Source organism: Azolla caroliniana, unplaced genomic scaffold (assembly GCF_043228905.1).
Source record: "Azolla caroliniana isolate FFs.n. ecotype wild unplaced genomic scaffold, voAzoCaro1.0.p SCAF_6, whole genome shotgun sequence".
Lineage (NCBI taxonomy): Eukaryota > Viridiplantae > Streptophyta > Polypodiopsida > Salviniales > Salviniaceae > Azolla > Azolla caroliniana.
The window spans coordinates 5,775,083-5,787,187 of NW_028230441.1; the positions used below are offsets into that span (position 1 = coordinate 5,775,083).

General features: G+C 35.4%; 1 protein-coding gene across 1 annotated transcript; it reads left to right on the top strand.

The window, feature by feature from the left end:
* The first annotated feature begins 38 nt into the window (after positions 1–38).
* LOC147862806 (AP-1 complex subunit gamma-2-like) lies at positions 39–11,091 on the top strand. The gene is made up of 18 exons (XM_087320794.1): positions 39–217; positions 1,718–2,020; positions 2,108–2,249; positions 2,465–2,638; positions 4,333–4,509; positions 4,712–4,866; positions 5,002–5,092; positions 5,541–5,704; positions 5,790–5,844; positions 7,778–7,900; positions 7,966–8,061; positions 8,384–8,511; positions 8,685–8,789; positions 9,076–9,377; positions 9,479–9,721; positions 9,803–9,972; positions 10,334–10,438; positions 10,539–11,091. The coding sequence occupies exons 1-18, from the start codon at positions 201–203 to the stop codon at positions 10,632–10,634; spliced, it is 2,646 nt and encodes an 881-aa protein (XP_087176920.1). The 5' UTR covers positions 39–200; the 3' UTR covers positions 10,635–11,091.
* The last annotated feature ends 1,014 nt before the right edge of the window (positions 11,092–12,105 follow it).

A 12,105-nucleotide genomic window follows, 5' to 3' on the forward strand; every position in this document is an offset into this window, starting at 1 on the left:
GATTCTCTTTGGTTTTTAACCATTGTCAAATCCCTCTTGTTAATCTCCAATAGTGTGAAAACCTTCCTTCTTTCACAGTCTTTCTTCTTCCTCCTTCTCCTGAGAGATCTATCTGGGGTCCCATCATCTATTCGCAATCGTTCTTCTCTGATCTCTCCAATCCCCCGTACTTCGACTGGGAGATTCTTCTCTTCTCGATCATGGGGACTCGATTAAGGTAGCTCTATGATCTGATCTTTTCTATTTGTTTCAAAGTGTTTATGAAATTTGAATTTTTAGGTTAAAGCTCTGTCAAAGAGTCATGGATACTGAACAGATTCCGTTATCAATCGAATGGATCAGCTGAAAAACCCTTTATTTTCTGTGCTTTTAATTCCATTTTGATTGTAAATATGAGCAATACGAAGCTCATCAAGATGACTAGTCTTTAGATGGGTTATGTTAAAATTCAAGCATTTTTTTAGATAGTTTATGTGAAAAATTTCAATGCATTTACTTAGATGTAGTATGTGAAATTTGGACTATAAATTATAGTGTAATCGGAACAAAAACACTTGCAATCTACTAGATTTTGTACCTTTTTTACGCAAGTACAATACAGAGACAGATGAAGCATAAATAACACGTAATTTTATGATTACTGGGGAAATATCGGATCGGATCTGTTTGATCTGATTGTCTCCTGATGTTATTTACACTGGTTTAACATGTACTAGGTTTTATGGGCAGCTACAATATCAGTTTTCTTGGGTCATTTTATGCACCTAAATGATTATTGGATCAGATGGATATGATTCTTTCCAGACGAGAATGCATTCTTAGACAGTGATAATGTCATGTACCACTTTATTGATCAGGGGATACCTCTTCCAATGAATCATATGCAGTTTAACCTATCATGATGAAGAGTTTCAAAGAGTCAAACTGTGATATCTATCTGCCATCATAATATGCCAGTTGATGACGTGATTAGTGATGCCATATCTATGCGTGATGAAGTTGATGATAATCCAGATCTCAAGATTTGCACTTTAGACTAGCAGAATATGATGATACATGTTTACACCTGGCTGTTTTTTATTGTAACAAATTGTCTTTACTTCTGTTGCTTTTTTTGTATGTTTTGGGAAATCTCTTTACTTTTTAAATGTGTACATCTGAAATGTTTTGTCTGGTAATGAATCTATATGTAGAAATTTCTATATATGCATGAATATATGTATGTACTAAGCATGAATTTTTAACTTTTGGCCCTCTGATTGGAAATTTCACTATGAATTCCATAGCATAGTATTATTCTTTTTGCACACATATAAGTTAGAATCTAGTGAACACCTTTATCAATATACCAGATAATGCCCATCAAAACTAGTGTTTAGATTCCATTAAGGCCTGAACTTGTCACTTCTCTTTGGCAGTAATTAGAGGGATGAATCAAGGATTTTCTTCAGTGTGTAAAATTGATCATATTTGCTGCACTTTTAATGCTCAAAGTTTCAGTCGAGTTCCTGACTCTAGCGTGTACTGGAAACCCTATTCTCCTAACGAATTCTTGACATAAATGTCATATAATCATCCTAGACGGATATCATTAACAAGAAATGAATTTGGTTGCTTCTTAGTTTAGAATACGGATTTACAACCAAATTGCTGAAAATTGCATGCAGATGTGGATTTTTATGGAAATGTTATTGCAATTTTTATTTTGTTTAATCAGGGATATGATACGAGCAATAAGAGCATGTAAAACGGCAGCTGAAGAACGGGCAGTTATAAAAAAAGAATGTGCCGCGCTGCGCACAGCTTTTAATGAGAATGATCAGAGTTATAGTCACCGGAATTTGTCAAAGCTTATGTTCATACATATGCTTGGCTATCCGACACACTTTGGACAAATGGAGTGCCTTAAGCTGATTGCTTCTTCAGGATTTCCAGAAAAACGGATAGGTTATCTTGGTTTGATGTTGCTTCTAGATGAACGACAGGAAGTGCTAATGCTGGTGACAAATTCATTGAAAAAGTGAGTTAAGAATGTGCTCCACAGTTGATGATATATAATTTTGACTTGGATATAAACTATTTAATCTTTGCAATTTAACAATGGCAGTGATCTCAACCATAGTAACCAATTTATCGTTGGCCTTGCTCTTTGTGCCTTGGGAAATATCTGTTCAGCTGAAATGGCTCGTGATCTTGCTGGCGAAGTTGAAAAGCTTCTTCAAAGCAACAATTCCTATATCAGAAAGAAGGTAAAGACACTTCAATGTTCCTAAATTTTATCTCTGTTCTGTTTTGGTTTTATCTATGCATCTAATCACACAATAAACATTGGGCTCATTTTCTTTATGACAAATGTGTTATCTATGTCATTCATTTTATAAGTAGGACGTTATATAAATGCAGAGCTCATGGTTTCATGTCTTATGAGCAAGCACACTTTGTTAATTCTGTGTATTGATTACAGGCAGCTTTATGTTCAGTACGCATATTGCGAAAAGTACCTGATCTTGCAGACAATTATGTAGACCCAGCAACTACATTGCTCTCTGATAAACATCACGGAGCTCTTATTTCAGGAGTGAGGCTATGTATAGAATTATGCAAGTCAAATACCGCCGCATTGGAACACTTTCGAAAGGTAAAGAATCTATAAACTTTACTAGCACATTGATTTATGCTAATTTCCAGATTGATCTGGAAAGTGATAGATTGCCTAGTGCTGTGTGTCATTGAAAATCTTTATTAGTGTTTGTTTCTCAATGATATGGTTTTTGAAGTGGTATATAAATGAAAAACACACGATGAATCCCTCAAATCATACCCTACGGACACTTGAATCTTATATTACAAGGGTAAATCATATCCTACTGGGACTTGGATACAACATTCAGGAAATCTGAAAGGCTGAAAGGTCATGCTTACTATCAGAACGTCATACTCAACCGTAATCATATGCATATGAATGTGACCTCTGGGATCTATGGATAACTTTTCCAGACAATCAGAGAATGGAATACAGATCCAGACTCGATAGTCTATAGATGAGGGACCCATCGAAGGTCCCACTTACATGTGTTCATAATGGACTCCAAGATACTCGCATTGATGCCTGCCATCATGCACCCCCCAATTACAGTACTGATATTATCGAGAAGATACAAAAAAATAATGCATTGGATATTCATGTCTTGCTAAATGATGGAAACACAATATATTCCAGGATGGCACAGACATCACCCAGTTATTAGATTAGATTAGTTTTCTTATCATCCACGAGGAGGCCAAATTTGGCATATGGGTCTGAATAAATGCATCATCTTGTATGGGACTCCTTCCTAATATGGGGGGTTACTTCTCTATAGTAAAAAATCTAAATGTGAAAATAATGCACTCACTTATGTGCTCACCCTTCTTGGTGGAGATTTGAGTATGGCACTTAAATTATCATGGCTGTCTAACAATTCAATGTACTTCTCGCAAATTGCATTAAATGCTGAGCATGTGAGAAGGACATTCTACGTCCGTGGGCTTTTGTTGCATACCTTGCATATCATCATACTATGGTGATGATACCATGATGCTATCTCAGCGCCTAACTTGTGTGAGGAAGTTCGAAGAAGTGCAAGGGCTGTCCCAAGAGCAAAGGCTCATGGGGATAGTAAGATGTGGTTGGATATGTTCTGGCATATTTCACCTTGTATTGGGGCCAATGTTGAGAGTAGAGATGGGTTGAGAGTTACCTAAAAGGATTACATTGGATGCTTCTTTAATGATAAATCCAAGGATAGGGCTTAGAATAATTTGTTGTTTGCCTTGAACCAAAAGTAATAAAACAGATGCATTTTACTTTTTCATACCTATGCTGTGTTGGCAGAGATGGAGGTGTAAGATAATATGTAGGCTAGCACAGTAGGTGGCAAATCACTTGATGAGTTTAGTCTGGAGAAACACTGAAATTCATCAAGAACCCCATCCTCTATAAACAATGTGAACAATGATAACAGGAATTAAAAAGTGGGCAAAATATGTGATTCAGCTGTTTAATTGGAAGATCAACTAATTTCTTCGAAATACCAATTTTTAACATGATGAGATATTGAATGGATTGGATTTGTTAACAATGCACTTCAATAGTTTAAAAGCTAAAATATCTTGTCCATAAGTATCTAAAATGCCTATCTTAACATAAAAACTAAATGCTTAAAAAGGCTAATATCATGGGTGACAACGATGGCCCCTGATTGATTAAGGTAATTTAGAATCAAGGGTCAGATGCGCTAGGCTATATACTGTTTTTGGAACCTTTCCTGACCATTACTCTTTCTTGTGCAGCAAACATCAGCTGTTGTACGCACATTAAAAAACATGCTTACAAGTGGCTATACACATGAATATGATGTGAATGGCATTACAGATCCGTTCCTTCAGATTCGACTACTAAGGCTTCTTCAGCTTGTTGGACATAATGATTCTAACTCAAGTGACATCATGAGTGACGTTCTTGCACAAGTATGAATTATGACCCCTCTGCTATTGTTTCCTCTCCTAACATTTAAAATTATGTTGTATTTTTTTCACTAGCTTAATTAGTCTGATTATTTATAATTAGGACATAGTGAAGCATCTAATAGTTTAGATGCAGCTCCATATATGAAGCCACCCTATACTTAGGATCAAGATATGTTCTTATGGATGTAAACTTGCATGGCAGGTGGCTACAAATACTGAATCCAATAAGAATGTCGGAAATGCTATCCTTTATGAATGTGTACAGACAATTATGGGTATTGAAGCTACAAGTGGGCTTCGAGTGCTAGCTGTTAATATTCTTGGCCGTTTTTTGTCAAATCGTGACAACAATATCAGGTTCATATTTATCCTTTCCATTTATGTTAGATTGCTGCTTTTACGAAATAAAATTGGAATCACTCAACTTCTTAACTTTAATAGGATTTCTGTGGTTCTTTAATATTGATGGCTGCAGAGTTTTTTGTTCTTCAGATATATTGCATTAAATATGCTTCTCAGGGTAGTTTCGGTGGATACACAAGCAGTTCAAAGACATCGAACAACTATAGTTGAATGTGTGAAGGTATACCACTAACCTATTGAAGTACGCAAGCTTACAGAATGATACCTGTAATTGTGGTAGATAAAAGCTTATCTTAGATTACACAAATGAGAATTCATGTGAAGGTTGGACATTTTGTGCTGAATATGCCCTTTCAATTGCTCTAATTTTAGTAGCCTTATAGGAAGAATTTTAAAGTGAAACATTAAAAATTATGGCTTTGAATCTCAATATGGTCTGGCTCCTGAAATCAGTATGTGCATCTTTCTGTTATTTCATTCCACTTCAAACTCCAATGTCACAGATTTTGCACAAGTTGCTGCATGTGCATGATGCATGATGCGGGCATGCAACAATAAACAAAGTTAACATAGTGCCATTATTTCTTCTGTTATGCTTTTGGCTGTTAGGTTTTCTTCTGACTTAAAGATGTATTGATATTTTTCTTTCCATGTGTCGATAAAAACAGGATACAGATATCTCAATCCGACAAAGGGCATTAGAGCTAGTGTATGCCTTGGTCAATAAAAGTAATGTAAAAGCATTGACAAAGGAACTTCTGGGGCATCTGAAAACAAGTGATTCTGATTTCAAAGATCTTTTAACTGCTAAGATATGCTCTATTGTGGAGAAGTGAGAAAATTGACATTTCAAGATATGCTGATGTCTATTTTTACCCTTATGATAATTTTCTATTTTCTATGTTTGTGTTATCCAGGTTTTCCCCAGACAAAATTTGGTATATAGATCAGATGATAAAAGTTCTGGCAGAGGTATTTTCTTGGGCTATTCCTTACAAATTGCATAGTTATAAAACTAGCAATGGTTTGGCTCCTAATCATGAGCATTTTTTTCATCCTCTAACACAGCTGTTTAAAGTGGTTGATGCTTTCTTTACTTCATTCCTGAACCTATAGCTGCAAAATTCAGCATTGGAAATTTTTACCCACTTGAAATAGAAAAGATAGAAAGTACAAAGAATAAAATTTGCTACATGCTACACAACAATGTGTGTAGATGTTCCAGCCAAGCCTTCAGACAGTAGAATTTCTAATATAGTCTAGACTAGTCTAGACAAAAAAGTCTAATTCTAGCATTGTTGGATAACAAAAAAGGCAGACTAGTCTAGACAAAATAGTGATCAATATAATAATCTCAAATTTTATTATAAATGAGATGGCCCCTAGCAAAGGTAATGGTGGAACGTTCTAGAAGAGATACAATATCTCTTTGTCTCTGAGATAGCTGATGAATGTACATACTCACACAAATATGTTGTCAAGGTAACATTTTCAGATATAATGCCTTGAGAATGTGCTGGTATCAGAGATGAAGTTCATATAAGATAAGATGCAAATGTGGCCTGGAATTCTTTATATGCTTATGAAACATGACACTGTACTTTCTGGGTTCATATCAGGCATCGTGCTCTTGGTTTACTGCCCCAGCCTCTTTATAGGCAATGTATGTAGTTCTCAAATTATTGAGTGCTCATCCATAACTATACAAACACGATCAGAGAATTCCCTAGAAGACATATCCAAGAGTCGATTTGGAAACATATTTCAAATCTATGGATAGTACTGTACCATCGTATCCTTTCTCAATGTCACAAATTGAGGATGAAGCATACAGTTTGATGAGTTCAACTCACAATGACCATTACGTTTGGTGGCACATTTCCAGTACATTTGATATTATACTGTTTTTTATCCATTGAAATTTTGTTGACATTTGAAGTTTAAGGAGCTGGGTTTTAATACCTTTAGGTAATGGGCAAAAGGATGCTGTTCTCGTCTGTGCTGTGTAAGATTAGCATTCTGGAAGGCATTCCATTAAAAGAGATAAATGTTGCAGTGTCACAAGACACTGCTTCATGGAGCCGTTGTCAAAAATGATAAGAGGGCCATCCAACCCTTGCAGTATGACTTGCTTTTTTAGGAAGGCAAGGCTTCCCATTCCATTCAAAAATCGCAATATGAGACATCAAGTTCTAGTAGTAGTGTGTTTTCCCAGCCCCCTGGCTTTGGTGAAGGGGGTTCCTTCCTCCTTGCCATATCGAAGCTTATTACAAAGTGTCCTTCCTTTGTGTTTGGGCGTGTCATCTAGTGCTTCGTTGATGTCAATGACTCACATTGATTTGTCTCTCATGCCGCATCCGCTCTTCTTTTACCCAGACATATTTTTGGCAATTTTGTAGTGTTTTCTAGAATTTATTTGAAACTGATTATATCGGTATCTCCATCATCAATGCATTTTTTGTATGGTGGAAGACGTAAAAATGAGCCACAGAGTATATATAAATTTTGATAGCAATTAGTAATAGATATTCAGCTTCATTTGAAGATCATGTGTACATAAATTACATATTATATCATTGTTAATCAAGTTACTGGAAAACCACAATGTGATGATGCACTGTGTTTGCAATGGTTCCTAGACAGTGTATCATAACTATGTATAAAATGAAAACACTGAAGACTATTTTTCAATATAAAAACACATTATTTAATTGAAGGAAGAAGTTTGTTTGTCAATCGATCAAAGTTTGCTCTGTATATTTAGGCTTCATATAAACTCTTCAACAAGGCTTCTCAAAACTATAGAGACAGTGCCTAAAAATCTTATTTAGTTTATTAATGCTTCTTTTTAGAGGGACAAAAACAATCTCTGACATGAAATGATGACATCTTCCTTGTGTTGCAGGCAGGAACGTATGTTACAGAGGAAGTTACCAATGCATTTGTAGTGGTCATTAGTAATGCTATTGACTTACAAGGTTACACAGTGCGGTCTTTATATCGAGCTTTTCAAGATTGGGCTGGACAGGTTAGACTTCAAGAGTTTGGAATATAAGGTCTTATGTTTAGAATCTCATGCTATGGAATATTCAGGAATCATTTGCACAAGTAACGGTTTGGTGCATTGGAGAATTTGGTGAGATGCTTATCAATCATGTTCATGAGCTAGAAGTGGAGGAACCAATTACTGTAAGCCAACTGCATTCTTGTTATGTTTTCTCTAACTGTAATATTACTGTACATATAGCACCACTTCATTGAACATATACTTGCAAATGAACTACCTCTACGAGAACTAGAATCAAGAAGAAAATACATGTTTTTTTCTCAGTTACTACTCTTGTTGAAAAAGTTCTTCAACAGATATTAACATTGATAAAGTCAATTTCATATGGTAAACTAAAGAAGAACACGCCTTAACTAAGTTTTAAAACAAATAATTTTCTGAAGATATGGAATGCCTTATTGCGACAACATTCACATGTGAAGTCAAAAAAAACATTTTTGTCAGGTGACGGAATCAGACGTGGTGGATATGGTTGAAAAGGTTGTCAAGGATCCTCGAGTGAAACCTGATACGCATGCAATAGCACTCACGGCATTGCTAAAACTCTCTTCTCGGTTTCCTGTTTGTACAGGGTTAGTTTTATATAGTTTTAGCATTTCTATTTCTAATCATGGCTTTATCTACACCTCAGATTGAAACTTCCCGAACTAGGTAAAAAGTATTATATGTCCTATATCATATCACCAGAATCTACTACTTGGTGTTCCAGTTGAAATCTGATCCTTGTTTTCCTTTGCTTTTGCAGGCGCATCAAAGATTTGATATCACAAAATAAAAGTAGTTTTTTCTTGGAATTACAGCAAAGAGCAATCGAGTTTGGATCTATTCTTACAAAGCATCAGAATATTAAGTGAGTTAATTTGCTTAAAGAGATTTAGATGTAATGATCAGCCATAAACTTGCTGTGATAATATTTTTTGGTATAATATTACCAATTTTCATTTGATAAGTTGGATCACAAATCAGGGACATAAAACAGAGATTATGAATATAGCGCAATATAACTATATTAGTAGAAAAGCTTATGGGGCAGATGATCACATATGGAGCCATTTCATAACAAGATAGGATGTGGTTTTTTCATGTAGAGCATAGACAATCTTTTCCTACTGATATTTTGGGCAACGAATATTCAGGGAAGCACTTGTGGAAAGGATGCCAGTGCTGGATGAAATAGCATATGCTGCGAAAAGGTCTGATGAGGTTACAATTGGTATTTCTACCTCTAATGGAAAAGCTGAATCGATATCTGCTTCAACCACAGTCAAACCTATTACTAATGGACACTCCAAAACATTCACTACACCCACAAATGCCTTGATGGATCTTCTTGATTTATCGGTCGAGGATGTTCCTGCTCCTTCCCAATCACCTGGTGATTTTCTCCAAGACCTGTTGGGTGTGACATCAGTGCCATCACCCTCAAATGCTACGACTGGTAATATTCTCTCAGAAACACATCAAGGTTCTATAACAAAAGAAACCTATGCTTGACGTTTGTCTGAGACTTTTATGGCTTCTATGGATTTTGGTACACAGCTCAGCCCTCAACTGGGGGTGCAAATGTATTGTTAGATCTACTCTCTCTAGGAAATGCCGATTCACCACCCATCATACAACCATTGCCGTCCATTCCTCTTTTTGAAGGAACCCAAAACTCATTGTTGGATTCTTCCTCAGACACAAAAGTTACACCATCCACAAATGGATCAACAACAGGTCTGGGAGGTGCAGATTTGTTTGGTGACTTTATCACGCCAACCACCAATTCAGATCACAAGGGTAAACGCTAATTTTTCAGGGTTCAGTGTTAGGATTTAATTTCACTATTTTAATTTCGTGTACATCCTCCATTGTATACAGCGAATATGCAATTCCCATCTGTGGATGTCTATTTGAGCAAATCATTGAAGGTGACATTCAACTTTTCGAAAAATCCTGGTAAACCTCAAACGACCATGATAAAGGCTGAGTATACAAATCTATCAGATACACCATATATGGACTTCATTTTTCAAGCAGCTGTTCCGAAGGTAACACAAAAAGGTGTCATGTAGATAAATTTATTTTGGTTGCTTAGGGTCACCAATTCCTGTTTCTTTTGATATATTTTATCTTCAATCTCTGTCTTAAATGTTTTCCAGCAATTTTTACTTTCAGAACCTGCACATTGATGTGTGCGTGCGTAATATATTAACTTCACAAAGTTCAGCATATTTTATTTGATATATAACATTACCAAGTACTGCATATTTTATTTGATATATAACATTAGGTATTGTTTCATTTGACTTTTAGATTAAAGAGACTAGTGCTTTTTGGATTATGTGAAAAAGATTAGTTGTATCGCTTATTCCTGCTGTGATTGTAAAGCTCTAGACTGTTTTCTTTCAGTTTATGCAATTGCATTTAGAACCTGCAAGTGGCAGTGTTCTTCCTCGGAATGGAGAGGGTGGAATAAAGCAAAACATTACAGTTCACAACAATATGCATGGACAGGTAAGGATTTAGGGTTTACTGCATCATAAACTATGTAAAAGTGTTTTGTATAAATTTTCTAAAAGTTTGTGCATTTTCTTATTTGCTTTTTGACCTGCAGAAAAATCTGGCAATGAAATTAAGGATTGCATATAAAATTAACAATCATGATATGCTGGAGCAAGGCCAAGTTACTAATTTTCCTCAGGGTCTGTAAGGAGATGATTGATCGGAAAAATCATGTGTATATCTAATGGTTTTAGCTACAAGGAGCTGATGGGTACCCAGCTTACGCCTTTTCAGATGACGTCGGAATTTTATACATGCATTGGAGATTCAGCAGTTTTGATGTCGATATTTATTCATTCTTGACCGGATCAAATTGTGAGATTTTATTCTAAACCTTAAATTGATCTACGCCTCATCCAATGGTGAAGACATTTTAACAAGGGAATGCATTGAGGCTATAAAAAGTTAGTCATTTGCTATCTGTTTTGTTGTACCATTGGAAGAGTCTTCTTGATCAATATGATGAATGTATCAGAGCATCGTGAGGATACCTTTTTTTAAAACAGTATATTACAGTTGTAAATCAGTGACTGCATAAATGGCTATAAGTATTTATGCAAGACTACTCTTGGCAATTAATATTATAGCATTGATCTGTCTAGCTACATTATTCTAAGATTCAGGAAATAAATGGGTAGATTTTGAAAAGGCATGTTTCTATTATATTCATTGCAATTTAAATTATCAGGTCAGATTTTCTTGCAGTTCGGCTAAAAGGTATTTAGTTTGACTGTAATTTCAATTTGCTGAAGAACGCAGTCCTGTGATTCTATCTTTTGAGGACCTTTTCTTATATTATAGAATTGAGGGCTTCTGGTGCCAATGTGAACAGTGAACGGAGAATAAATGTGAGAAGCAACATCTATGTAAATAAACGTGGCAAATAAAAGTATTGCCATATTACTGGAAAGACAATGCATATGTACATTAGAACGTCATGAAGGTCATTAGAAGGTCATGAAGGATTTTATTTCCAATAAAATGCTGTGTATATATTGGGGGAATGCCATAGGGAACCAAAGTGGTGAATAAAATGCAGTTTTAACTATCAAGTGAACACATCTCATTTAAAAGTATTGTACTGACAACTGTAATTTACAAGTAATTACATTACTGATGAACTATGGAATTCTTAAATATGTGCGAAGGGGGTGAATCAATAGCATCATTGAAAGAACTCCACTGCATTTTAAGACTGCATTATTCGCATCCCTTCCTAAATCCATCTGTACATTTTGCAAATATCTGAGAGGTTGTTCCTTCATGACTTCATCTCTATAGAAATAAAGTATATGGCAGGTGAATATGCTTTGCAGCATCTCCATCCAAAGGTGAAAATAAACCACAGTAATTATTCTTGACATAATGTCCATAATGTCCAATGGCATTCTTGACATTACTGTCAAGAGAATGTACTATTGATATACTGGCATTACATTATTCCCAATATTGTTGATATCAGGTTCATAAAAAGGTATTGCATTATCAACGAAATTCTTGACAGTGAAGGGCACCCCGTAATGTGATAACTATAACAGACATGACAAATCTAATGTATGTCTTCCTACATGAAATATTGGTGCCGCTACAACATAAATGTTTATTTAGCATATTGTAAT

Excerpts from the sequence above, each read along its gene's own strand:
- LOC147862806 (XM_087320794.1), top strand. Across the intron at positions 2,250-2,464 it reads ATTCCTATATCAGAAAGAAG|GCAGCTTTATGTTCAGTACG; the intron begins GTAAAGACACTT and ends TATTGATTACAG. Across the intron at positions 7,901-7,965 it reads TTCAAGATTGGGCTGGACAG|GAATCATTTGCACAAGTAAC; the intron begins GTTAGACTTCAA and ends TGGAATATTCAG.